Genomic DNA, 27,604 nt, shown 5'->3' on the forward strand with positions numbered 1-27,604 from the left:
ATATTTTAAATTTCATCAAAATCGGATAAAAATTGTGACCTCTAGAGGGTCCACAACCTAGGTATTACATACTTTTATACTATTCGTGTTCATTGCCAGTTAACTCAATGAGAGACCTTACGAAACAGCGTGCACATGCTAACCATTCGGCCATACAGCCGCCCCCAATATTGTTGGGCAGTTTTGGTCCGATTTTTACGGAATTCGAACTCAACCATCATCAGGGGTAACGATGATATATTTAAACGATTTTTGAAACTGGATAAAGATTATGACCTCTAGAGGGTTCATAAGCTAACATCACGATTTCTTCGTACATTCAGGGACCATAATCCATGAAGTCACACTCCGATATGCGGAATATCAAAAGAAACTGAGATATTTTGGTTATAAACATACATTTCAAACTTCATCAAAAATCGGAGACAAATTGTAACCTCTAGAGTGTCCACAAGCTTAAAACGTTATTTTCGTACATTGATCCATGAAGTTACTCTACGATACATGCCAATATCAAAAGGAGTCAAGACCTTTGGTAGATAAACCTATATTTCATGTTGCGTCAAAATCGGATAAAAATTGTGAGCAGTAGATTATCCACAAAAATACTGTGGACAGATGTCCTGACGGACAGGAGAAACGACAATATACGTCCACATAAAAATGTGGGTGTATAAAAAAATGTTCAATGTGTTCACAACCTAAATAGTCTAGTCGCCAAACCCAGTTTTTTTTTATGATTGATTTTAGTAGCCTAGGGTGTTCTTTCAGAATCTGCTAGGTGAACCTCGGTCACCCTTGAGCGTTTTGAGAAATTCAAGATGGCGTCCAAGACGGCCGCCATTTCAAATAACCCCCATAGTATTTAATCTAGGATGATAATTTTGGTGTCTTGTATGTTTCTGGGGTCAGGGAATACACTGAAATCGTTCATTATGTTGTGGGGTGATTAGATAATAGTAAAACCCAAAATGCCAGACAATATGGCCCTTTAACTCGTCAGTGGTGGTTGAGGGCCATAATTTCACCAAACCCAACTATATCTGGAGACAAACTATATATTTCTGGATATAGGAGCATATGAGTGATAACACCACATACATGCCTATAAGAGGTTCCAGGGCTAGATGGGCCAGCATGAAAAGGGGGACACAGACTGTTTTGTGAAAATTTAAAAAACCAACACAAAAATAACACCCACAAAACTAAGCAATATTCAGTTTAATCCTTTAGTCGTGTTTCTGGCTGCAACAGCACAAGCGCAACATATTGTATATTCTAAGCCATTCTTAGTGCAGCTACAAGTGTACTACAATGGCTAGAAATTCGCCATTTTTTGCGAAAATCTAAGAGGATTCTCATATATGGAATCTGCACGAATCCTCCGAATCTTAATTAATAATACTGTCTAAAAAACAAAATTGTGTTTATTGTGTTAATGTAAAACACCAAAATACAACAACAGTGATAACAAGCCAACAGTGAGGCTGATGTCCCCCGCCGAAATCCCCAAATAAATAGATGACACATATTAATTAATCGCACATCTATTTTTTTTCAAAAGTATCCAGCAATCAACTGATTATAAACTATACACTAAGTTTCATCACTCTCTATCAGATAGAATCAAAGTTATCTTGTTCCAAAGCATCGACCAAGGAAATTGCTTATCTCTTCTTAGCTTTAGCACGATATGTTAATCATTGAACTAAGTCAAGATGAACATCTACATCAAGTTTTAACATTCTACCTCAATTAGAAGAAGAGTTGTTATGTTCCAAAGTCTTAACCAATCAAAATGCTTATTGCTCCTTAGCCTAAGCTGAAAATTCTCATCATCGAACTTAGTCAGGGTATTGATGTAATGAAACTATACACCAAGTTTCATCACTCTCACTTAATTAGAACTAAAGTTATCGTGTCCCAAAGTATCAACCAATCAAATTGCTTATCTCTGCTTACCCTAAGCAGAAAATGCTCATCTTCACACCCCATCAAGGCATTGACCTAATAAACACCTACACCAAGTTTGAACATTCTAGCTCAAATAGAAGGAGAGTTATTGTGTTCCAAAGTCTCGTCCAATCAAATTGCTTATCGCTCTGCTTACTCTGAGCAGAAAATGCTCATTGTCGAACTTAGTCAAGGTATTGATGTAATGAAACTATACACCAAGTTTCATCACTCTCACGTAATTAGAACTAAAGTCATCGTGTCCCATAGCATCAACCAATCAAATTGCTTATCTCGGCTTACCCTAAGCCGAAAATGCTCATCTTCGAACTCCATCAAGGCATTGACCTAATAGACACCTACACCAAGTTTGAACATTCTAGGTCAATTAGAAGGAGAGTTATTGTGTCCCAAAAAGTGTGACGGACAGACAGGCGGACGGACAGACAGGCGGACGGACAGACAGACAGACGGACGAACCCATTTTAATAGTCCCCTGCTTTCTTCGAAAGGCGGGGGACATTATCAAACTTAGTCAAGGTATTACTGTAATGAAACTATACACCAAGTTTCATCAATCTCACTTAATTAGAACTAAAGTTATCGTGTCCCAAAGCATCAACCAATCAAATTGCTTATCTCTGCTTACCCTAAGCGGAAAATGCTCATCTTCGAACTCCATCAAGGCATTGACCTAATCAACACATACACCAAGTTTGAACATTCTAGCTCAATTAGGAAGAGAGTTATCGTGCCCCAAAGTATCAACCAATCAAATTGCTTATCTCTGCTTACCCTAAGCGGAAAATGCTCATCTTCGAACTCCATCAAGGCATTGACCTAATAAACACATACACCAAGTTTGAACATTCTAGCTCAATTAAAAGTTATCGTGTCCCAAAGCATCAACCAATCAAATTGCTTATCTCTGCTTACCCTAAGCGGAAAATGCTCATCTTCGAACTCCATCAAGGCATTGACCTAATCAACACATACACCAAGTTTGAACATTCTAGCCCAATTAGGAAGAGAGTTATCGTGTCCCAAAGCATCAACCAATCAAATTGCTTATCTCTGCTTACCCTAAGCGGAAAATGCTCATCTTCGAACTCCATCAAGGCATTGACCTAATAAACACATACACCAAGTTTGAACATTCTAGCTCAATTAGGAAGAGAGTTATTGTGTCCCAAAAAGTGTGACGGACAGACAGACGGACAGACGGAAAGACAGGCAGACAGACGGACGAACCCATTTTAATAGTCCCTTGCTTTCTTCGAAAGGCGGGGGACAAATAATAACATAATCAGATGGAGTTTTTGGTAAACACTTAAATTGTGTCAAAAGTAATACCAGAAAATGCCGTAGTCAAAATAAGTTGATACAGCACCATGGCATTTCTTCATAGCACAATTTGTAGTCTTTTGTCCATCTCGTAACTAGTCACGTAACATGCAAAAGTTTTTATTCATTTGTCGATGATAGACAAACGACACAATGATCACGTGACAACCATAACTGAAATTGCTATAAAATAAAATTCTGTACGACTATGATATAGCCTTCAATAATATTTTTAAAATTAAGCCTCTATCAGCATGTATATAAAATAAAAAAAATCATAATGGTAAATGCTATTTAGAACGTACTGGTTTATTAAGTCACATGTCATTGACATGGGAAAATATCCACTGTTTCTCAATCCATGTATTCAGTGTTCTATAACGGGTTTTTATTCAATGAAGATTTAAATTTACCTAACAACTGGTCAGTGAATCCATCAATGTATGATCCGGTTATTATTTTATCTATTGGTACCTGGAATTTACACGGACAGAGTGTGGAAGATGCGCGATTTTCAAACCATGCAAGATTGTCTTCACTCACCACGTGGCGACTTTTACTAAACCTTTTATGAATTATCAGCAAGCTTGTTTTGATTTTTTTACCGGATTATTAAAATCACCGTTAAATGTGCTAATTACTCGGATTATGAACCACATATGGCCAATTCTCACGAAGGTGTATGACTGTTGTTGTAGCCAACAATTCTTAATTAACAAGTAATAATTAAAGTTGCAATATTAGCCAAAAGTAGATTGATTTGTGATACCATGTGGCCGATTCATTGTATTAACAAGTAATAATTAAAGTTGCAATATTAGCCAAAAGTAGATTGATTTGTGATACCATGTGGCCGATTCATTGTATTAGATTCGGAGATTCGCGTGAATTTCTGTACTTGCATCCTCATCTGATGAGCCACATGACAGACTCCGGAAGCAAGATGGCTGGTTGTATTGTTCTCAATTAAGTATCCTTCAACCAGCAATACAGTTCCGGATCAAGTTCCGGCAGATTACCATCTTCCAGTGAACGCCACACAATAAATAGCTTGGTGATGAGCTCATTTTTCTACTGGAGCGTCTACTACCCCGAAGAGTGAGAGAGAATACAATCAACCTCTCACCACTTTCAAAGCTGTTCCTTTCCCCAAGACACGTAGCAGCATGTAACTGTGTCATATCCAGTAAGAGCATAAGCTTGCAGGATTTCAATGATAATTGACAAGTGTTTCACCGTAGTTTGACCAATGTCAACCGTTGTTCTTTCCTTGATTGGTGAGTCCATTGTAACGCGATTCTTGTCAGCTTGATATGGACAGAGCTCTTGAAAATCGATGCCTGAAACACGCTGGAAGGTATAGGCATCCAGAACTGGAAATGCATAATCATCATCCCTACCTAAACCATGTAGTCTTGCTCTAACGAATGATGCATTTGTAGGGAAAGTGAAAAGATGTCATCACCAAGCTATTGTGAGGCATTCACTGGAAGATCGTAATCTGTCGGAACTTGACCTGGAACTAACTCTTCAAAAAAAGTAGGGGATATTGAAATGCAAATACCTATGCAGGTTGTGATATGATAAATAGTCATTGACAATGGACATGCTTTGAGAGTATGTTCAAAGATGAAGAAATTATCACCCCAACAGAACCACTGAGCTGCAAGTGCGACATGCAATAGCACCATACACGTGGGAGGGGTAGATTGAGGGTTCATTGTCAAATTTGACACTTCAAGGAAGGGTTGATGAAAACTGCCACGTGCTGGTTTATCCTATCCATGTTTGCTTTCCTATCGGTTCCTGCATAAGATTTACTGTTTAGCGTATCTTTGCTTTAGTGTGTTACGTTTAATAACCCCATTCGCAGTTATTAATGCGCATGCGTGACGTTACTTCCGTTTTTTTGTAAACAAACACGGCAGACGTCGTGGGCTCGTGACTATGGCAAATTGTGCCGTGGTAGGTTGTTCAAATTCTTACTATAAACTGCAGAGATGGGCGAAGTCAACATGCCCTGTTCACAACAAAAGGCAGGACGAATGTGTTTGCAAAGAGCCTTTCCAATTTTTCTCGTTCCCGAGTAATAAAACACAGAAAGATTTAAGACTGAAATGGATAAAAAATGTAAACAGAAAAACTGGTAATGCTAATTGGCAGCCCACAACTTATAGCAGAATATGTTCGGACCACTTTGTGGACGGAACACCAACATTAAATAATCCATATCCTACTGTCCACATGGGATATAACATGGCAGAGACAATTAACTCCAGAAAACCTCCAATACAGCGATTTACAGTGACAGAGACACCAAAATCTAAGCCAAAGACCAGTAATCAGCATCTGGAGGATATTAATCATGATCACCAATATAATTTTAGAAGTAAATGTGATTGTACTCTAGATTGTAGCTGTGAGGGTTGTCTTAAAAAAGAAAGACAGATATGTTTATTAAAAGAAAAGATTTTGTCACTTGAAGAGCAGCTTAAAGAAGAGAAAAGTTGTTTACAGCCAAAACCCATTCACAAGGTGTTAATGGAATCCGATAAAAATGTAAAACGATTTCTTGGAATGCCTAGTAAGAAGCTATTTTTGACTTTGGTTAAAGTCTTAACCCCAAAAGCCAAATACCTCAGATACTGGAAAGGGCGCCAGAGCTTGAAAGTAATGTCATCAAGAGTGAATAAAATGAACACATCATCTAAAACCAAACCTGGACCTGCAAGGAAATTAACAATAACTCAAGAATTAATGGTTGTTTTTTTGAAGCTGCAGCTTAATCTTACAAATGAACTAATAGCAGTGATATTTAATATAAGTGCTAGTGTATGTTCACAAATCATAACGACTTACCTCAAATTCTTAGCTCATCAGTTCAAGTGTCTCATATTTCGCCCCACTATGGAAGAAGTAAAGGCAACTTTGCCTGACTGTTTCAAAGAAACTGTACCCAATGCTCGGGGAATAATAGACTGCACAGAAATGTTTATTGAAAAACCTAATAGTCATGATGTACAGGCAAGCACGTGGTCAGACTATAAGCATCATAATACCTTGAAATGCCTGATTGATATTACACCTACTGGTATAATACAGTTTATATCTCCTGCTTGGGGGGGCCGAACAAGTGACAAGTCTGTCGTTTTAGAATCAGGATACTTAGACACCGTAGAAAGAGGAGATACCGTATTAGCTGACAGAGGATTTCCAATAGCTGAAGAACTAATGATCAGAGGAGCTTCATTATACATACCACCCGGAGCCAGAGGCATGGAGCAAATGACCAAAGATAATGTTTTAAAGACTAAAAAAGTAGCAAATCTTCGCATTCACGTAGAAAGAGCGATAAATAGGATGAAATGGTTTAGAATCCTTTCGCAGACACTTCCGATTTCTATGGCTCCTTTAATTGATGATATTTTGACAGTTTGTGCAATAATAGTAAATTTGTATCCACCTCTTGTCAAGTGATGCACAAGCTTTGTCTTGGACCCACGGCACTTGACTCTGTGACAGACCTTATGATCTAAAGTGCATGCATTAAACCACCCAACCACCTGTCTAGTTGTTCAGATGGTATGAATACACAAGGTCCCATATATACCAATTGCAGTACGTCAAAGATCCCTCAACCATTAAAAATGAAAATAAAGAGTAGTCTGAATTCTGAACAAATTTCATTAGCCCAGGTATGGTGCTGAAAACTAGGACACTAAACCCCATTTAATTTTTATTTCATTTGAGATAAAAGGTAACTCATTTATTGATAATGATATATTTTTTTATTTATGAATATACATGTACTATTGATGTTGTTTTATTTATGATTATTACATGTACAGTACAATTGATATGTTGATATATTATTTATTTATGATTATTACACGTACTATTAATAAATTGTTTTATATATGATTATTACATGTACAAATATCAAGATTAAAATATGAAAACATATTACTTGCTATCTTATTTTTTATGTAATACCCAAACATATAGATTGTCAAGGGAGTTAGATCTGATAATCTTGAAAATTAATGCCAATTTAACATTTATTTACAGTTTGGGCAAAACCACTCATCCTCACTGCCATCAATGTAATCAACACATTTGAAATGGTACCACAGTAAACATTTGTCACATAAAACACTATTACAATCTGAATTATCAATACTATCTTCTGAAACACATACATTTAAGCATATTTCACACAAATATATAGGCAATGGGGAGTGTTTGGTCTTTCTTCGCTTACATGGTGGGTTTACTTGATTAGTAATGGGTTTAGTAATTTTCATGTAATTATCGTACTCGGCATCAGAGATATTGTGAATATCGTACTCGGCATCAGAGATATTGTGAACATCGTACTCGGCATCAGAGATATTGTGAACATCGACCTGAACATCAATATTATAATCCCCCGATTTATTCAAAATAGTTGGTATAACAAATTCTGAGTAAAATTGATCACAATTACAAATTATATTCTTAAAATGCTTTTCATCAAATGGGATTCTTTCCAGAAAATGACCATGCCTAGTGTACACAAAGAAATCACACCATGGCAAATGACTGATTCCCATCTGCCACTGGATTTGAGAGTAGTATTTATGGGTTTTCTTCAGTGAGCATAATTCTCCTATGTTTACCAAGTATGGCAGATTTGATTCCGATGGACAAGTATGTGCTATCGACATTGGACATTTAATTTCAACCAAACCATCTTGGCAACATGAGCAAGACACTATGCCATCTGGAGAAGCACCATATTGTGGTTTGTCTTGAAGAACTATAAGTCCCACATTTAAAACACAAAAATTGCTGTGTCCGGAAGAAAGCATAAACTTAGTATAAGACATTTTAGCCTCTGACTCCATTTCTATACCATATTTCAATTGGGGTACTTTCTTGTAATCAAAAGATTCTGAATGCAGAATTTTCATCAATACTGATGTAATGTTGTCCCCCCTTTTCCCAGATTTCAAGGAATTGATCCTAGTAAACACATCATGAACAAAAGATGAGGTAATCCTACATTTTCGATGAGAAGCCCATAAGTTATTATCTGACTGACCAACTGTACTTTCTGCAATCAATTTAACATTTTCATCACTAAAACTTTCTAAAACAGACTTTATTTCTGTCTGTGATTTACAAATATATAACATATCGCATAGTGGAGGCGGGGCTGATGTACTAACATCCACATGGAAAATGTCATCTGGTGAGATATCCTTTTGACCTTGAAAAACCACAGCTTTAGGACAAACTGGCAAAAGAGCCTCTTTGATCTCTTCAAAAGAAAATGGATCTGAAGTTTCTATTGATTTCAATAAGTTTAAATGCTCAGTTTTTTGTTTACCAAATTTAGGTTTACGCCATTGAAGATTTTTGGCTAGTACTGGTTGTAACACAGTTTTATGTGATCCATATTTATTCCAAGAACAAATAGTGTCTGTGCACGCTTTATTTGTTAATCCTTGCCTCCAATAGTAATCCATCTTAAATAAAACTGCCGCAACATGGTTACAGGTTGCCCCTAATCTGAAATGATAAGAAATAATTAACATTATGATACATGTATTATTTTCAAATTATTATCATTATTGTTATTAATTATAAGAATCACAGATATTAAACAAATAGATTCTTTCATACTCGTATGGGGGGGGGGGGGGTCTCGAGTCCTCTGGTTTCCTACCACTGCTAAAGACCCTTAAATTACGTGAATTATTCAATTGAAATTATACAATATGATAGTCACAAAATGACCTAGTTTGTGTCGAGTTGAGGTTAAACAACAACAACTCTCTCTCTATTTATCTAAAATATTTGGAATACTTATCATATAAAATTTGAATTGTTAAAGATACATTATTCAAGAGCTAAATTTGCCTATTGCTGGTCTTTCTTTAGGCCTTTTAAATGTTATAATATAATATCAGTAATTAGACATATTGACATGACAAGACCATTATATATTATCAACTCTCAATATCATTGGATACCGGTACTTAATATTTTAACTAGATTAGTACGGTTCTGTCATTGAATGATTTACTTTAAAATTGGGGAAGCGATAACAGTGTTAACACACAATCATTATTATAAATACTCACATATATCACAATACATCGTCGGTGGCCAAGACTTTCTACCATTATTTTCATTTATCCAACCGACCGTAAGTTCAGAAAATGGATCAGGGAGTTTGATTCCACCTGCATACAACAAGGATTGGTAGGATCGGGCTTTGAGGCGAAGTTCTTCATCTTTCGTGGTTTTGTCGGGTAAATCAAACTCCAATCCAGCAAAAACACGAGCTACTAATTCTTGTTTGCTCCCATTTACTCTCAATCCTTTTTTCCGACAAAAGTCTTTTAAAGATTGGATATTCCAAAGATTTATTTCGTCAAATTTGACGTCTGTCAATTGATCGGCCATGTCACGTGTGTCTTTGTTTACAACAAGGCGACCTTGACCCTATCCCAGAATTCCTATTTGCGAATTGGGCTATTTGCAACGAGACATCTTTAACATGATGAACGTCTATGCGCTATTGGCATGCTTCAAATGGGTTCTACACAGCGAACAGTAGCCAACATACTTAATGTTTCACAGTCTGTGATCAGCAGACTGTGGAACCGGTACCAACAAACACACAATTTTGATGATAGAGCTTGTTCAGGTCGTCCTAGAGCCACTACACAAGCCCAGTATCGAGACATTCGTACACAGGTCCTGCGAAATCGAGGACAAACGGCCAATCAGCTTTCTGTAAACTTGTACCAATCAGCTACATGCAGCCCATTTACATGCGCGACGACCAAGTGTTGTGCCTCCATTAACTCGCCAGCACATGGCTTACAGGCGTCAATGGTGTAGGCAGCGTAGAAATTGGGGTAATCGTCGATGGGCGCGTGTAATGTTCAGATGAGTCCAGATTTACTCTGGATTTCACCGATAGGCGTTCTCGCGTTTGGAGGCGTGTGAATGAGCGTCATGCTAATGTTAACCTCAGACAGCATGACAGATTCGGGCGTGGGTCTGTTATGGTGTGGGGAGGAATCACCATGACTGGCATAACAGACTTGCATATTGTTCAAGGAAGGGTCACTGGTGTGTACTACTGTGACCACATCCTGGCACTGATAGTTCTGCCCTTTGCTCAACGTGCAGGTCGACGTTTCATCTTTCAAGACGATAATGCCCGTGCCCACCGTGCTCGTGTCGTGAATGACTACCTCCTGCATCACCATATTGTCCATGTCTTGGCCAGCCATGAGTCCTGACCTTGTCAACGTCTACCGACAACACTGCAAGAATTGGCCGTGGCACTGCAAGAGAAGTGGGTCAGATTGCCCCAAATCGCGATTGCACGGTTGATTAGGAGCATGCCATGACAAATTGCTGAATGTCTGAGGATTGGTGGAGCAATTACTATTTATTAAGACAAAAATCAAAAACTTCCATTTTCACTTTTGACAGTGTATCTCTTTGCGAGTGAAATGGGGCCGTCAGAAAAGCCACCCATATGAACTGTTTACCTCTATTAAAAACAGCAGTGCATTTCTGCAGTTTTGTATTGTTTCTGAATATCCCCTACTTTTTTTGAAGAGTATATATTGCTGGGTGAAGGATACTAATTTGAGAACATTACAACTGGTTAACTTGTTCCGTAGTCTGTCATGTGGCTCATCAGATGTGGATGCAAGAGTTACACCCCATGTAGTACGCTTGCTTGTAGCTGCACTAGGGATATCTTAGAATATACAGTATTTTGCGCTTGTGCTGCCAGAAACATGAATAAAGGATATTGGATTTTACCATCATCTAATAATCACCCTACGAAATAATGACCAATTTCAGTGTATTCCTTGGACCCAAAACATATTGTTAAGACACCAAAATTAGCATCCTCGACTAAATACCAGGGATGGGATTTCAAAATTTTTCTTGTTGGACTTATTTTTCTCGATAAGGGGCATAACTCTTGTCGTTATTTAAGCAGGCATTTTCAAACCACAATTAAGAATCACATGTCAACAAAATATTCAAATTCATACATAATAAAAGATAGGTTGCCAGGCAACGAAACATACGCCCACAACAGCTAAATCGTCCGGGCAGTCAACAAGAGTTGTTGCATATTTTTACTTTTTACGGTAATGAAACATTTATAATACACTAAAATCTGATTAAGAGCAACAACTCGTGAAGTAATTATCAGAAAACCATTAGAATTTGTTTGTTTTTATAAAGTTCTGCCCCATGCTAACGTTTTGTATACCAAACTTTTAGCATCATGGATTTAGCTGTTCAAGACATAAAAATTCATTGAAAATCAATATACTTGATCGTCTCAAGATCTTAAACTCTGTGTATCAATCTGAAGTCAATCGGATGAAATCGTTGAAAACCAATAGGATTCTTCGTCTCATGACCTTAAACACTGTGTATAAATTTAAAGTCAATCGGATATTAACTTTGGCCTATAGAGTGTCCACTAGATTTTTCAAAGTGATCAAGGGCCATAACTCTGGAAGTAATTATCTGAAATCGCTGAAAATCATTAGGCTTCGTCTCATGACCTTAAACACTGTGTATAAATTTTAGGTCAATCAGATATTAACATTGGCCTCTAGAGCGTCCACAAGATTTTTCAATAGGCTTCTTCGTCTCAAGACCTTAAACACCGTGTATAAATTTAAAGTCAATCAGATATTAACTTTGGCCTCTAGAGCGTCCACCGTAGGTGTATAGACGGTATAACACGATAAATATGTTGATCACTTAATTACCTAATCAATCCAGCCTATTATGAACGATAATCGGGTTGAGTGGTAGTTATAAACCCAGTACATTATATTCATTTTAGAATTTTGAATATTATTCAACATGTCTTGATGTCCGATTGGGCATATTCCTGGTCAGACAATTTAGGACATTTGGAAAATAGCATCGGACATGTCCGGAATATACCGGCGAAATCCCATCACTGCTAAATACTATGGGAGTATAGGGGATTATTTGAAATTGCGGCCATCTTGGACGCCATTTTCAATTTCTCAAAACGCTCAAGGGTGACCGAGGTTTACCCGGTAGATTCTGAAAGAGGACATCCTCAACTACTAAAATCAATCATAAAAAAAAACTTTGTATGCAATTTCCAGGTTCAGCCATAGTATCCATGAATTATATTTAACCTTTTCCAGTGCAAAGTTGTATGTGGATAATTACAGATATTTTATAAAGTGTTGATGCCATATTACCTTGTGTGGAAGAGGATGTTAAACTAAGTCATGTAATTGTGTAGGCTAAAAGAGGACCTGGGTATGTTATATTCCACAAATTCAACTTACCTGAATATCAAATAATTCTTGGTCCACATTTTTAATGGCCTGATCTATAGATCCAGTGGATGATGGATTAAAAGCTCCCATACCAAACGGATCTTGACCAGGATAGCCAAATCCAGAAGAGTTAAATGGATTAGCCGTTTTATCTACAAGATAATACAACATAAAAATCCAATAGAAATACATCACATAAACTAACAAGCCACCAGTGAGGCTGGTGTCCCCCGCCGAGATGCCAAAATAAATACATGACACATTAATTAATCGCACATTTATTTTTTTCAAAAGTATGAAGCAATCAAACTGATTGTTAACTACTATACACTAAATTTCATCACTCTCTATCAGAGAGAATCAAAGATATCTTGTCCCAAAGCATCAACCAATGAAATTGCTTAGCTCTGCTTAGCTTTAACACGAAATGTCAATCATTGAACTCAATCAAGACATTCACCTAATGAACATCTACATCAAGTTAAAACATTCTAATTGAATTGCTTATCGCTCCTTAGCCTAAGCTGAAAATTCTCATACATCGACTTAGTCGAGGTAATGATATAATGAATCTATACTCGGAGTTCATCACTGCCACTTAATTATAACAAAAGTTACCATGCCCCAAAGCATCAACCAATCAGATAGCTTATCTCTGCATACCGTAAGCTGACAATGTTTATTATCGAATTCCATCAAGGCATCACCGAATGAACGTCTACACTAAGTTTGAAAATTCTACCTCAATTAGAAGGAGAGTTATTGTGTTTCAAAGTCTTGATCAATCAAACTGTTTAACGTTCTGCTTACCCTAAGTAGAAAATGCTCATTATCGAACTTAGTCAAGGTACTGATGTGATAGAACTATACATCAAGTGTTCTCGCACTTAATTAGAACTAAAGTTTAATGTTGCAATGATACAGAAAAAAAATATCGCGATATCTCACGATATTGGTAAAATAAATTATCACGATATCATGGATTATCGTCCGGAATAAATTATCGTGCTTCAAAAATTCAATATTGTGGTAATAACTGATATAAAATTGATATAACTTGAGGTGTATAAATGGATTAATGTATCTAGTGTATCCATTTGGTATTTAGCAATGTATGTGAGATGTACTGATGAAGTGAGATAGTGAGATGTATATACATGTAGATATTCTGGGGGGGGGGGGGGTGGATGGCTGAATGGTTAGGGTGCGGGCGCTGTATCATAAAGTCTGTCATTGAGTCGACTGGCGTGGTTTCGAATCCCCGGTTGTACGTGACAAGGAGTAGAGTCGCCTGTCCAACCTCGTGGGTTTTCTCCGGGTCCTCCGCTTTCCTCCCACTGCTAAAGACCTCTATGCCCAAGCGAATTAAAAAATTAAAAAATTATAAAATTAAAAACCATATGTTAGTCCCGAAATGACCTAGTATGTGTCGAGTGGACGTTAAACCCCATTTCTCTCTCTCTATATATGCTGGGGTAAGATTATTCCTGTAGGTATCGTCACCTCAGATCGTTCTATTCTTATCTGCTGGAATGCCGGGAATACAGAATAAATATTCATTAACTCAATATCTGGTTAACAGACTTGTCGGATGTTCTTTTTAAACTAAAATATCCCCATATGAGTGACAGACAAGATGCTCTTCTTCGTGTCAGCAGCAGTGTGTTTTCGGAGTCTGCCAAACTGTCATCGGAAATATTCCTAAATTACCCTAAATATATGTCACTTCCGGTACCAATGAAACCATTAAACAGGTTTCCACATAAGCATTGCACACATTGCATTATCTCAGAAAAGATTCTGGGTTTCCGAAAATGTCATCTGTTTGAAAATAGGTAAAGAATTGACAAAACCACGGTCGATTTTTAATTCCAGGAAAAAGTACAAAGTTCGGTCACTTCCGGTATGCGCAGAAGTTTCAAAAATAGTTTATCCAGTAGCCATCACATGGTTTCCCGATAGAAAACTTGGTTCCAGACCAACATCTGTTTTGATCATGGACAAATAGGCTCCCGCAGGAAAAAAATAATAATAATAATAATAATTTTAGTAAAAACAATAGTCTTTCAGATAAAAGTCTGAAAGCCTAATAATAATTTTAGTAAAAACAATAGTCTTTCAGACGAAAGTCTGAAAGGCTAATAATAAGAATAATAATAAGAATAATAATTTTAACAAAAATAATAGTGTTTCACACAAGCTACGCAGTGTGAAACCCTAGTAAGAAGAATAATAATCTTAAAAACAATAGTGTGAAACCCTAATAATTTTAACAAAAACAAAAGTGTTTCACACAAGCTACGCAGTGTGACACCCTAATAATGTGGATGCTTTCTTCTTGGGGGTATGGGACCAGATTATATCAAAGCATAGTCAACACGTGTATGATAACGATTAATATTATTCAGTGAAATGTACTTGATACATGAGACTAATGTTGGTCAGTTTGTCCTTTGCTAGGGTGACCCACCATAAATAAATATCTTCAAATATCTCGACAATTATGCCACAATATTTATATATATATATACCAAGCCTTAAATCAGTTTCACACAATTATAGTCACTAAATAAATGACCATGTTGTACTTAATAAGCTATGACCATTTAGTCATCTATAAATAATAGACTAAAACTGGTTCCAAGTGTAGTCCACAACATCCAGATACTTTTGAGTAAAAGATTGTTTACGTGCCCTTGTTTTGAAATTAGTCTCGCTTAACCAGTGTACCGACCATTCTACGTCCGATTGACAGGTCGGGATAATCAAGACTACCTTTTTACGAAACATAACAGAAAGCTGGAACATGAAATTTAATTTAGAAACACGCACGTTAGCCAGCTCAACAATTGTTTTTAAGAAACTTGTAAAATTAAAATTAAACTACTGCTAGTATGTTCCTGCTAACGAAAGTGATTCAGAGATATTATTTGTACTAAACTAAAAGATGCCGCTCTTAACCGTACAGTTAATGATGAAGCAATTTAAAAAATAAAACGAACATAATATCTAAGAAGCTAAATTTTACTGCTATTCAAAATGGTCAACAATAGATTTTTTACGGCTGTAATAGTTGATAGATTTGTAGAGAATTGCACATACCACGGCTATTTAAAGTAAATGAAATGAAATGAAATGGAGTTTAACGTCTTACTGTTCTGCTCCTAACCTGGGCTAATGAAGATGGGCATACGCCATACAGTGTGCTATGAGGGAAATTTTGCCCGGTCAGCGGCACTACGGCCTACTCTTATATCGAATTCCAACTGCCAAGGGATCTTTTACGTGCACGCCAATGTGTACACAGGACCTCGGTTTTTCGTCCCATCCGAACGACTAGACAGCTTTCCTTGTCAGCCCCTCCGTCCTGCATCATTGACAAGGGAGGAGAACCACGCCGGAAAATCTGGATGATCTTTCTCGGCCAATGCTGGGATCGAACACCCGACCTCCAGGCTAGCGAGCTAGCATCTTACCCACTTAGCCACGTGATCCCCATCTATTTAAAGTATCATACACTCCACCGCTGATAGTTCGAGACACAACCACTGAAGTGTGCCCATCAGTCGTGTCGAAACCAACTTTCTGTAGAGTGCACGGGTCACCCTTGCGTTAAAAATGGCTGTCTCAAAGTCTGTTGTGGAATTTGGAAAATGGAATAGATCTAGTATCGGCACAATTTGATTTCTTCTTCATTTTTGGAGTATTTAACGGATTTAATGTGAATTGTGCTCAAAAATGAAAATATCGCGGTATTTTTTTAGAATTATCGTGATAAAGCGATATTTGAGATTTCAGACGATAATCTTATCGCCTTACCTAATTATCGCCGCAACCTGACAGTAAAATTATCATGTCTCAAAGCATCAACCAATGAAATTGCATATCTCTGCTTACCCTAAGCTGAAAATTCTCATCTTCTAACTCCATCAAGGCATTGACCTAATAAACACCTACACCAGGTGTGAACATTCTAGCTCATTTATAAGGAGAGTTATTGTGTTCCAAAATCTTGGCCAATCAAATTGCTTATCGCTCTGCTTACCCTGAGCAGAAAATGCTCATTATCGAACTTAGTCAATGTACTGATGTAATGAAACTATACACCAAGTTTCATCACTTTCACTTAATCAGAATTAAAGTTATTGTGTCTCAAGGCATCAACCAATCAAATGGCTTATCTCTGCTTACCCTAAGCAGAAAATGCCGATCTTCGAACTCCATCCTGGCATAGACCTAATAAACACCCACATAAAGTTTGAACATTCTGGCACAATTAGAAGAGTTATTGTGTCCCAAACAGATGGATGGACGGACGGACAGACAGATCCATTTTAATAGTTTCCTGCTTTCTTTCGAAAGGCGGGGGACAATTAATTAGCTCTGCTTAGCTTTAGCGGAAAATGTTAATGAATGTCAAGACATTCACCTAATGAACATCTACACAAAGTTTAAACATTGTACCTCAATTAAAAGCAGAGTTGTTATGTTCCAAAATCTTGACCAATGAAATTGCTTATCGCTACTTAGCCTAAGCAGAAAATTCTCATCATCGAACTTAGTCAAGGTATTGTGATAAAATGAATCTATACACCAAGTTTCATCACTCTCGCTTAATTAGAAGCAAAGTTATCGTGTCTCAAAGCATCAACCAATGAAATTGTTTATCTCTGCTTAGCTTAAGCAGAAAATTCTCATCTTTAAACTCCATCAAGACATTCACCTAATAAATGAAATGAAATGGAGTTTAACGTCCTACTGTTCTGCTCCTAACCTCATTCACCTAATAAACACCTACACTAAATTTGAACATTTTGGCTCAATGGGTATCCTCGCTAGAGATAAGGGGGCATTAATTTATAGGAGACACCAAAGAGGAGGCGGTCCCACGTGACCTCTTTATTTACCTTACAGCATTGTTTTCCTGTACATTCATTACGAACTGGTGTGTAGACAAACGTTAGATTTGTCGCTAAAAATGGAATTTAATCACGATACGTCGAAATGCGGATCTCTTACCATCAATAAGGTCACATGGAACCAAGATTTTAATAGAGATGCCTGGTGGGAATTCCTTCAGCGAGGATGCCCATAAGGAGAGTTATTTTGTCCCAAAAAGTGTGACGGACAGACTGATGGACGGATAGACCCATTTTAACAGTCCTCAGCTTTCTTCAAAAGGTGGGGGACCAAAAAAAAAAACAAGGTGGTGCCACTGACATATCCTTACAGAATTCTTTACCCTTCTGGTAACTGACTATGAACCTTGACTTTCTAACTCATTAAAACCCGATTGTTTTCAACTTGTGATATTAACTTACTTGATTGTATCTGAGTTGGTGTTGAAGGTGAATCAATCAAAGTTCTTGATCTACCACTAGGTGGTGGTGGTGATACTGTAATTATATTTCAAATACGGTAATTATTATCATTTTGTGAATCAGAATTTTTTCAAAATTATTACCGGTATTCAACTACTATAGCTTGAACATCAATTGCAGCCTCTATCATAAAAACTATGTGATTGCTCACAGATCAGAGTTTTGGAGATCAGGAAACAAAATGTATGGGAACTGGAAAGAGAAGACTAGACAAATTCTCCCAAAGACAACACACATTGAAACCCTAGTATCAAACCCTTCTGACATACTGAATTTTAAAGGAACCAGCAGCTGCCAGGCAGGATATGCCCACATTTTGCAAGAGATGGATAGAGAACAAGCTAAAAACAAAAACAATTTTTTTGTACAATCAGGGGTCATAATCCAGAAAGTTATAGCTTGAAATGCGCAAATATCAAAAGGGACCGAGATCTCTGGAATATAAAGATATGTTTTAAGTTTCATCAAAATAGGTTAAAAATTGTAACCTCTAGAGGGTCCACAACCTTCCTTTTACACAATTTGCGTACAAAGAGCGGCAATGGTGTGGTAAAGCAGTAAATAAATCCTGCGTAGTTTGGGACAATAGGACTTTTTGATTGAAAAAAAAGAAAGGGGTTTTAAATAAGTTTATATAATCCACAAACACACAATACAGTATATATATTTTACGATAAGAGAAAAACGAGTAAACAGATGCTGGTTAATCTATCTCAATCTTCTATACCATAAACGATAAAACCATTAAATACCAATTATGATGACATTAGTGATAGCTACAGACACACAAACATATTTAATGCTTGCCCTGAAAATACATACAATAGTTGCCATTATTTTTGTCTACATAATCAATATTTCTGACAATATTACCTTACAGTATTACATATTTACATAAATAATTCAAACAAACTATTCTCATACTCAACTTTCAAAGTTACATAATCAAAAAATTAAATGAAATATTTATAAAGTAATTAGCTTACCCATTTGAGGAATTTTTCTACATTAATACATGGTATTAGTAATCTTTCAATATCTTTGTCAAATACATAACAGTATTCAAAGAAAATATTTTCTGCTTTATACACTGTAACAAGTGTAATAGCCTTTTATCTTTCCAAATTTCATTTTTCTACATTAATACATGGCATTAGTAATCTTTCAATATCTTTGTCAAATACATACCAGTATTCAAAGATAATATCTTCTGCTTTATACACAGTAACCAGTGTATTAGCCTTTCATCTTTCCAAATTTCATTTTTTCTACACTAATACATGTATTAGTTTGCATTTTTCTACAATAATACACACAGACCATGGTAATACGACCAGTGGAGTATGTACAACTTATGTATTTGCAATGGGCAAAAATCTTATTTTTTCTTATATAAATTGAACAGGCTGCTCCCCAACTCCCCTACACCTGTCATGCTAATACATTAGCAATCTTACAATATCTTTGCCAATAATACAATAGTATTAATAGCTGATATCATCTGCTTTATACACTGTAAACAGTGTGATAGAGCTTTATCTTTCCAAATTGCATTTTTCTATACTATAACACACCAAGGCCAGTGTAGGATTTACAGTAAACTTTTTTGCAATGAGCAACAACATTATCTTTTCTTATATAAAATAGACAGGCTCCCCCGACTTCCCTACACCTGTCATGCTAATACATACCCTGTTTTAGCAATCTTACAATATCATTGCTAATACAAGAGCATATATAAAGCTGATACCTTCTGCTTTATACACTGTAACCAGTGCATTAGAGCTTTATATTTCCAATTTGCTTTTTTCTATACTATTACACACCAAGGCCACAGTGATATGTCCAGTGAAGGGTTTACATAGTTGCCACCACAGTATTTCAAATCATTATTATTTCCTTCATGTGCTGGCGACAACCTGCAGCGTTTCTCTTTCTGTTCTTCAACAGAACACAGTTTTTATGGGATACAATCACTAGTTTTATTCTAAAAGCACAACATTACGACAAGTATCATCTTAACGATAAGAGGATACTTGTCAAAACGTCGTACTTTTTAGAATAAAACTAGTGATTGTATCCCATAAAAACTGTGTTCTGTTAATGTGTTTACTGATCGCTATATGCCACTGGTCTTTTGGTTTCCCCGATAAGAGAATACTTATCGAAACGTCGTGCCTGTGTATAATAAACCAGTGATTGTTGTCCCATATAACTGTATAGTTTTGTTATACCGCTAATGCTCCATAGGCACTGTCGAGATTTTCAAATATATAACCATCAAATACCGGTTTCAACTGAAACAGATCTCCAACACAGAAGCTGCCTTGCCCGTTGGCGCCAAAATATTTACTTAATAGTTTCAAAATCATCACCTGCTTTAGTTTGGTAATACCTCAACAAACTTTGATACAAAGCAGTTGTTAAAAAACTTTTCCATACACCAGCTCCGCCACTCAAGAAAGAATCTGAAAACCTGATTCTATGACAGTTTTATTTCATTCAAGGTATCATATACAAAATGTAGCTGTTTCTGATTCAATGACCTCATGAGAGTTCTATAATTTTCATCGGGCATTTCATACAGTGCCACCAGTTCAACATTACTTTCACTGATAAGTCCCAAATCCATACCAAGATCATACTCGTATTTGGTAGGGTTACCACTTTCAGAATTCTTCTTTATATCTAACATTTCTTCTATTTCACAGGGTATATGATCAGCGGTATCGCATCGCAGTTTGCTAAACAAAAACGACGTAAGTGCGAATCAAATATTAATTGATTAACAGAAAGTTATCAAATTTAATGGAATCTGCGAATCAAGTTTCTTATCCTAAATAATTTAGGCGTAAAAAAATGTTGAACAAACGTTATTTACCTTTCAACTGCGTACAGTCATTTTAATCCTCTTGATGTCGGTCGACGAGACTAAAAGAAATCAAAGATTAGTCAATAAACTAATTGTAAGCTAACATTTTAACAGTCATTCAGTTCACGATCTAACGAAGTAATAAGTACAGGCGTAATATTTGATAATCCTGTAAATATACAAGCTTGATAGTTATTTCCCTTTGTAAGAATTGACCACGTGTTCCCATCTGGCAACCTATTTGCCACCACACAACATTTTAATCATTTTCTATTCACTGCTACAACAAAATATTCCGTAGGCTATAAACATACGAAAAATGTATCCACCCGAATCGCGCACTGTTATTAGCTATACACATCAGTTTAATTTTTATTCATTTAACAAACTACTTTGCGACTAAAATGGCCTTGGTTCATTTTGGCGGAAAAAAGGGTAACGTTGACAAATAACAACAATGTGGCGACAATGCATGCATTGCATATGGGTGTCGATGCTACAATGGAATTTTAAAATATCGTTTTATAATGAGAGAGAGAGAAATCGGGTTTAACGTCCACTCGACACAAACTAGGTCAATTCGGGACTAACATATGGTTTAATTTTATTTCAATAATTCGCTTGCGCGTAGGGGTCTTTAGCAGTGGGAGGAAACCGGTGGTCCCGGAGAAAACCCACGAGGTTGGACAGGCGACCCTACTCTTTGTCACGTACAACCGGGGATTCGAAACCACGCCAGTTTATAATGAAGACAATGTTTTCGACAGATATTTTGCTTTCATTTTCTGCCGTGTAAATGAAGACACAGAATTTTGGAGGAATATTACTGGCGTAAATGTGAAGCAGGTAGCCAAGGTCGTACGGGTCGCTACTCTTTCACTCTATCGTATTATGAAAACACCTAATTTTCTAGGAATATTACGGACGTAAATATGATTAGCACTTTTTTGTAAAAATCCAATAAGTGCTTATCAATTTATTTTTCTTATCATATACCCTGCTATTTCATCTTCCTTTTCAACTTGCTGGGTAACAGGTGCCTGTTGATCCCAGGCATCTTCCAAATTCTGGCCTTCAGCAAGAATAGCTGCATCTACAGCATCCCCATTCGTATCATATTGCTTAATTTGCTCAACTATTTGTTCTTTCATAGGTTCATATCTGCTTTGGAAGGAATCAAATCCTCCCAATAAATCAACTTCATCCCTCCAGTTGGAATACAACATGAGGTGTTCTCTGTAATGTTTCTCGGGCACCTTGTCAACATTAAAATTGACATACCTAGTGACTTTTGCCACTGCCCGTTTCTTTATCATAGATTTTTCAATTGTTTTCTTTGCTTGAGAAGAATTCTCTCTCAAGTCTTCATCGACCCAATCAGAGTTGTGCTCCATTTAGTCTTCGACTAATGTCTGGTCGTTTTCTAGTTGTTTGGATCGTTTAATATAGGTATTATTCCTAATGTACCAAGCAATGAAATCAGCCAGACTTACATTTTCTAACTGCTTTGAACGGTTCTTATACCCATTCGCACGGAGGAGACGTGTTAATAAACACCTCTCTCAATGCTTTTCTCATAGGAAGTTGTAGTATGACATATGCTGCTTCCTGGGCACTAACTTCTACACTATCTTTCATTTCATCTAAAACTACCGTCACTTTGTCATAATCACTTTTATATGAATTAATGACATTCTCACCAACCGTTGTATCCAGCGGTTCTAGAATTACAGTGTTTGGCATTGGTGGTTTGGGGAAACCAAACTTGCAAATCTTTTGGTTTTTTCTTCTACATGTATGAGAATGTTTATGTGTCTGATGATTTACTAGTGGCTGTAAATCATCGTCATCCGCAATTCTTCTACAAGATATCTTGCTGTCAGTGTTCTCAACAAGTTCTTTATTTTCACTGCACTTGTATTTAGGAGCCCCGTCAACCCATAACAAAGCATAAAGGCGAGGCGAGCCTCTGTGCTGGAACTCAACCCTGTAAAATAATCACATTTTTCCCAGGGGTGAGTTCTCTGCTTTCAGTACATCTCTGAACAACAGACTGACCTGGTAATCAAACTGTCTAACACATGTAACTGGGTCTGATGAAATAAGCTTACACTTTTTCTCCCAGTCCATGTTATCTATTTCCTCATCAGTATATTCCTCATTATCTTGCAACTTGCCTAAAATTTTAAGCAAATGCTTCCACTTCGTTTCAGCGGCACTAAAACTACAAAAGTAGGTGGCCTCTCCCAACATTCTTATCACCCCGAATAGATCGGATTTGGCCTTTTTTAAAGTATGGTGGCAAACCTCCCAATGTTTTCAATACCATATAACCATCATCAAATTGCATTAATTTCTCCAAGTGACCAGGTGTCCAGAGATCACCAGCCCTCAAATGTTTACCAGTAGTTTTATTTTTCCTCTCCAAGTGACCAGGTGTCCAGAGATCACCAGCCCTCAAATGTTTGCCAGCAGTTTTATTTTTCCTAACTGCTATTTTTGCTTGACCAATCATAGTTTTCATTTGCAGCTTTTTCAACTTGAAAAAGATATCATCAACACAATTGGCAGCTCTTCTATCGTTCCTTCTTAACTCAGACTTACAAAGCTCACTGTAGTAAACTTTTGCTTTCCTTTCCTCTGGATCTACTCTTGCCTTTCCACAAATATTTGTGAAAATGACAGTTCTTCAGAGTATTTGTCCATAAAGATACTTAATGGAATGTTACCCTGCCCTGGAGCAAACGAGTATACCTTTTTCTTTCCATCATCTTCAATGAAGTCAGAGGAGGTCAACATGGTATCCTTAGATCCAGGAGTTTGTTCACTTTCATCCTCACTCCAATCATCAACATTACCATCTTCCGGTTTCCCCGAAGTAGAGGTTTCTTTTCTTGAGTTGTCATTCACAGTGTCAACTTTCTCTGATAATTTTCTCACCCTCCGATAAAACATTTGTTTCATCAGAGTTGTCAGCATGAATGGCATTTACATCATTTACTTCTGGAGATATTTCATTACATGTACTTTCATCACAGCGGTCAACATGTTTGACCACGTGTTCATCATCTGTATTATTTGGTATAATTGCTTCATTAAAGTGAACCCACCATTTGCTTCCAACCACGCTACAGCTTCCCTTATCTTATAGGGTCCGACATTTTACAGTCATGACAGCACTGTTGTACTTGAGTTGTCCTTTCAATTTAGCAGCTATTGTGAAGTTTTCATCTGGAGCTCTGGGAAGAGAACTGATTGGTACAACACACATTAGCAACAACATTTACAACATTTCCTCTGATTTTCTTTTGTCCAACACGAGGGGCTGATAACAGTTTCCACTCTAATGGGAACAATTTCAACGCTTCTGGTAGCTCTGGAAACGCATTACCATTATAGATAGATAGCAGTGGAATCCTATCTTTTTTGATATACTTTCCACAAGTGCTACATATCCATCCACTACCATCTTCTGTTAAACAGTTATTGGCAGAATCATTCAATTTACTAACCGCAGTGGACCTTTTTACACTGTGTTTGTACCATAATTGGTAACAACGTTCATAAGTATAGGTTGACCCATTACTTACCTTCTTATTTTCCCTTTTTTCGTACGCCTACTAATGGCTGCTTTTGTATTCTGATTAATTCTATTGACATATTTCAATCTCTTTAAATTTTTCAATTTCCTCTTTCAACTTCTCTGATTCCCTGAAATCTGGGTGCTTTTGCTTATCTCTAGAACCATAGTCATGATCTAACCGCTTTACCTTTCTACCAGAAGTTTCCTTCATCTTCTCTGATTCCCTGTACTCTGGATCTAGACGTTTCCTTTTCAGGAAATTAGAGTGTTTTTCCTTGTCTCTAGAACCATAGTCGGGATTTATCCTCTTTATCTTTCTATTAGAGGTTTCCCTCATCTTTTCAGATTCCTGGTATCCAGGATCTAATCTTTTTCTCTTTCTATCAGAGGTTTCCCTCATCTTTTCAGATTCCTGGTATCCAGGATATAATATTTTTACCTTTCTATCAGAGGTTTCCCCTCATCTTTTCAGATTCCCGGTACCCTGGATCTAATCTTTTTACCTTTCTATCAGGTTTCCCTCATTTTTCTTAGATTCCCGGTACCCTGGATCTAATCTGTTTACCTTTCTATCAGGTTTCCCTCATTTTTCTTAGATTCCCGGTACCCAGGGTCTAATCTCCTCATTTTTCTGAGTTCAGTTTCTCGTTGAATCTCATTTGCTTTATATTGAGAATCTTTTCGTTTGAACTGTTTATAGGATTTCCAATATTCACTTCTGCCTGCTTTGACAGCAGAGCTGTCTTCCTTTTCAACAAGTTCTGCTTCTTTTGGAAATCAAAATACTTGCCAAGCTGTGACAAAGTTAAATTTTTTACTTTACTTTCTGTACCTACACAACTCTGCACTTCATGGTTTTCAATAGTAGCACTAGTTGCATTAACATTTCTTTCAGTAACAGAAGGCTTTACCACCTCACTGTACTCGTTAATTTCAACAAAATCATTTGTACTTAAACAGCTATGTGCCACATATCCTACAACATTAGCATCAGCTGTATAAGTACTTCTATTTGCATTAAGATTTTTCATTTCTTTCTTTTCATTACCATCCACAACTGGATTAATATCAGAGCGATAAAACCTGGGCCAATATTAGAGCAATAAGAGCCTGTGTGAATATCTTCATCTCCATCCACACTTGGGCCAATATTAGAGCAATAAGAGCCTGTGTGAATATCATCATCTACATCCACACTTTGGCCAGTATTTTAGAGCAATAAGAGCCGGTATGAATATTTTCATCTCCATCCAAACTTGGGCCAATATCAGAGCGATAAGAGCTAGCATGAATGGTACTTTCTACTGCAGGTGTAGATGTGGATCTACACCTCAACATATATTCCTTTTTCTCTTTCTTCTTCACATCTGCTGACTTCTGTTTTAGTCTAGGCATCTGCAATATAAATTATAAAGCATTCTGTGACAGAATGGGCATGAATGGACAAAGATATTGTCAGTTAATTTAATAAACAACTATAAATTTTGGGGGATAGGGTGGTTACCTCGTTAGGAAACCCAAACAGTGAACCCAAGATTTTTTTGGGTTAGGACCTAGTTCAATTGTCAATATTACTAGGCCTACACTTATTCTTAGAGACCTACATGTAGCAGACACAAACAAGCCAACAGTGAGGCTGATGTCCCCTGCCAAAATCCCAAAATAGATGACACATATTAATTTATCGCAAATTTATTTTTTAAAAAGTATCAAGCAATCAAATTGCCAAAATCCCAAAATAAATAGATGACACATACTAATTTATCGCAAATTTATTTTTCGAAAAGTATCAAGCAATCAAATTGCTTATCTCTGCTTACCCTAAGCAGAAAATTCTCATCTTCGAACCCCATCAAGGCATTCACCCAATAGACACCTACGCCAAGTTTGAACATTCTACCTCAATTAGAATGTAAGTTATTGTGTTTCGAAGTCTCGACCAACCAAATTGCTTATAGCTCTGCTTACCCTGAGCAGAACATGCTCATCATCGAACTTAGTCAAGATATTGATGTAATGAAACCATACACCAAGTTTCATCACTCTCACTTAATTAGAACTAAAGTTATCATTATTATTATTATTGTTCGATTTATAATAGCGCTTCATTACACGTGAAGTGTTTCTAAGCGCATATCACAAACATATACTTCAAACACACAGAAACAATCAAAATCTGGAGAACATAATTAAACACAGCTGCCTGTTAGGCGCTATTATTCAAAGGTTTATATCCAACAAATCAACCGGCTAATCTCTATATTGAACTCAGTCGAGGTATTACCTGATGAACACCTACACCAAGTAGAGTTCAAAAATAAAAAACGAAGTTTAAAAGAATCAGCTTCATTAACAAAAATTAAACAATCAAAAACTAAACAGATAAATCAAATTCAAACGAAACAAATAAAACAAAGAAAATGAAAAGAGCAGTTCATTACCATTCTACATTAACAAAATAAAGGAAAACAACTTGTGAAATTTTTTTCAAAAAATAATAGCAACGTAACACTAATGTTAATACTTTTTTAACGAACATATCATAAATATAATTAATTTTACCTATAATATCTATTTCAGAAATCAGACTTTATTTTGCAAAAAAATTAATCCAAAGAGTTGTGTACGACCATTATCAATCACTTCATCAAAAAAATGGCAAATACCTTAGAAGAAGCACCCCAAAGACATGGTCAATCTTACCACCATTCTAACCAAATTTTTGATTTGCGGAAGGTGGGTACCAGTGCCATACAAAAGACCCTATTTCAAATTCCCGCGCTTTCAGATTCTTATCATATCCTTCTTTTTGACGTGAATGATATATACTTTAACTTTAATTTTCAACAATGAAACAAATATATTTACACTTTGACTTCCATGAAGTTTAAACCAATGGGCTAAAGCAGTCAAGATATGAGAGGTACGTGTGGATATAATAAAAGTATTCTGTAATAATTTTTTTCTACGACAATGTTTGAAATTTGAAGGGACCTAATAAGGGTTCCAAGTATTTGTTCTGGGACCTGGTTTTTTTTTTTTTTTTTTTTTTTTTTTTATACCAAAAGTTTTGATTCAATTTAGTTTTCCAAAGTCTAGAATTATTAGC

The 27,604-nt window shown here is 36.6% G+C and overlaps 2 protein-coding genes across 4 annotated transcripts in view; both read right to left on the bottom strand.

The window, feature by feature from the left end:
- Positions 1-27,604, bottom strand: part of LOC126820669 (PTB domain-containing engulfment adapter protein 1) — a 106,388-nt gene that overhangs the window by 14,832 nt on the left and 63,952 nt on the right. For all 3 annotated transcript variants that reach the window (XM_050548795.1, XM_050548796.2, XM_050548797.2), the window contains exons 10-11: positions 17,981-18,055; positions 12,669-12,811 (exon numbers count right to left, since the gene is read on the bottom strand). In XM_050548795.1, the coding sequence (XP_050404752.1) occupies positions 12,669-12,811; positions 17,981-18,055 (218 nt within the window). The remainder of the gene's footprint in view (positions 1-12,668; positions 12,812-17,980; positions 18,056-27,604) is intronic.
- LOC126820664 (uncharacterized) lies at positions 7,086-9,795 on the bottom strand. The gene is made up of 2 exons (XM_050548789.2): positions 9,426-9,795; positions 7,086-8,850 (listed from the first exon to the last, which is right to left on the bottom strand). The coding sequence occupies exon 2, from the start codon at positions 8,805-8,807 to the stop codon at positions 7,356-7,358; it is 1,452 nt and encodes a 483-aa protein (XP_050404746.2). The 5' UTR covers positions 8,808-8,850; positions 9,426-9,795; the 3' UTR covers positions 7,086-7,355.

The sequence above is a fragment of the Patella vulgata genome, chromosome 5 (genome assembly GCF_932274485.2).
Source record: "Patella vulgata chromosome 5, xgPatVulg1.2, whole genome shotgun sequence".
Lineage (NCBI taxonomy): Eukaryota > Metazoa > Mollusca > Gastropoda > Patellidae > Patella > Patella vulgata.

Bases quoted from the DNA above. Each gene is read 5' to 3' on its own strand.
- LOC126820664 (XM_050548789.2), bottom strand. From the start codon at position 8,807: ATGGATTACTATTGGAGGCAAGGATTAACAAATAAAGCGTGCACAGAC.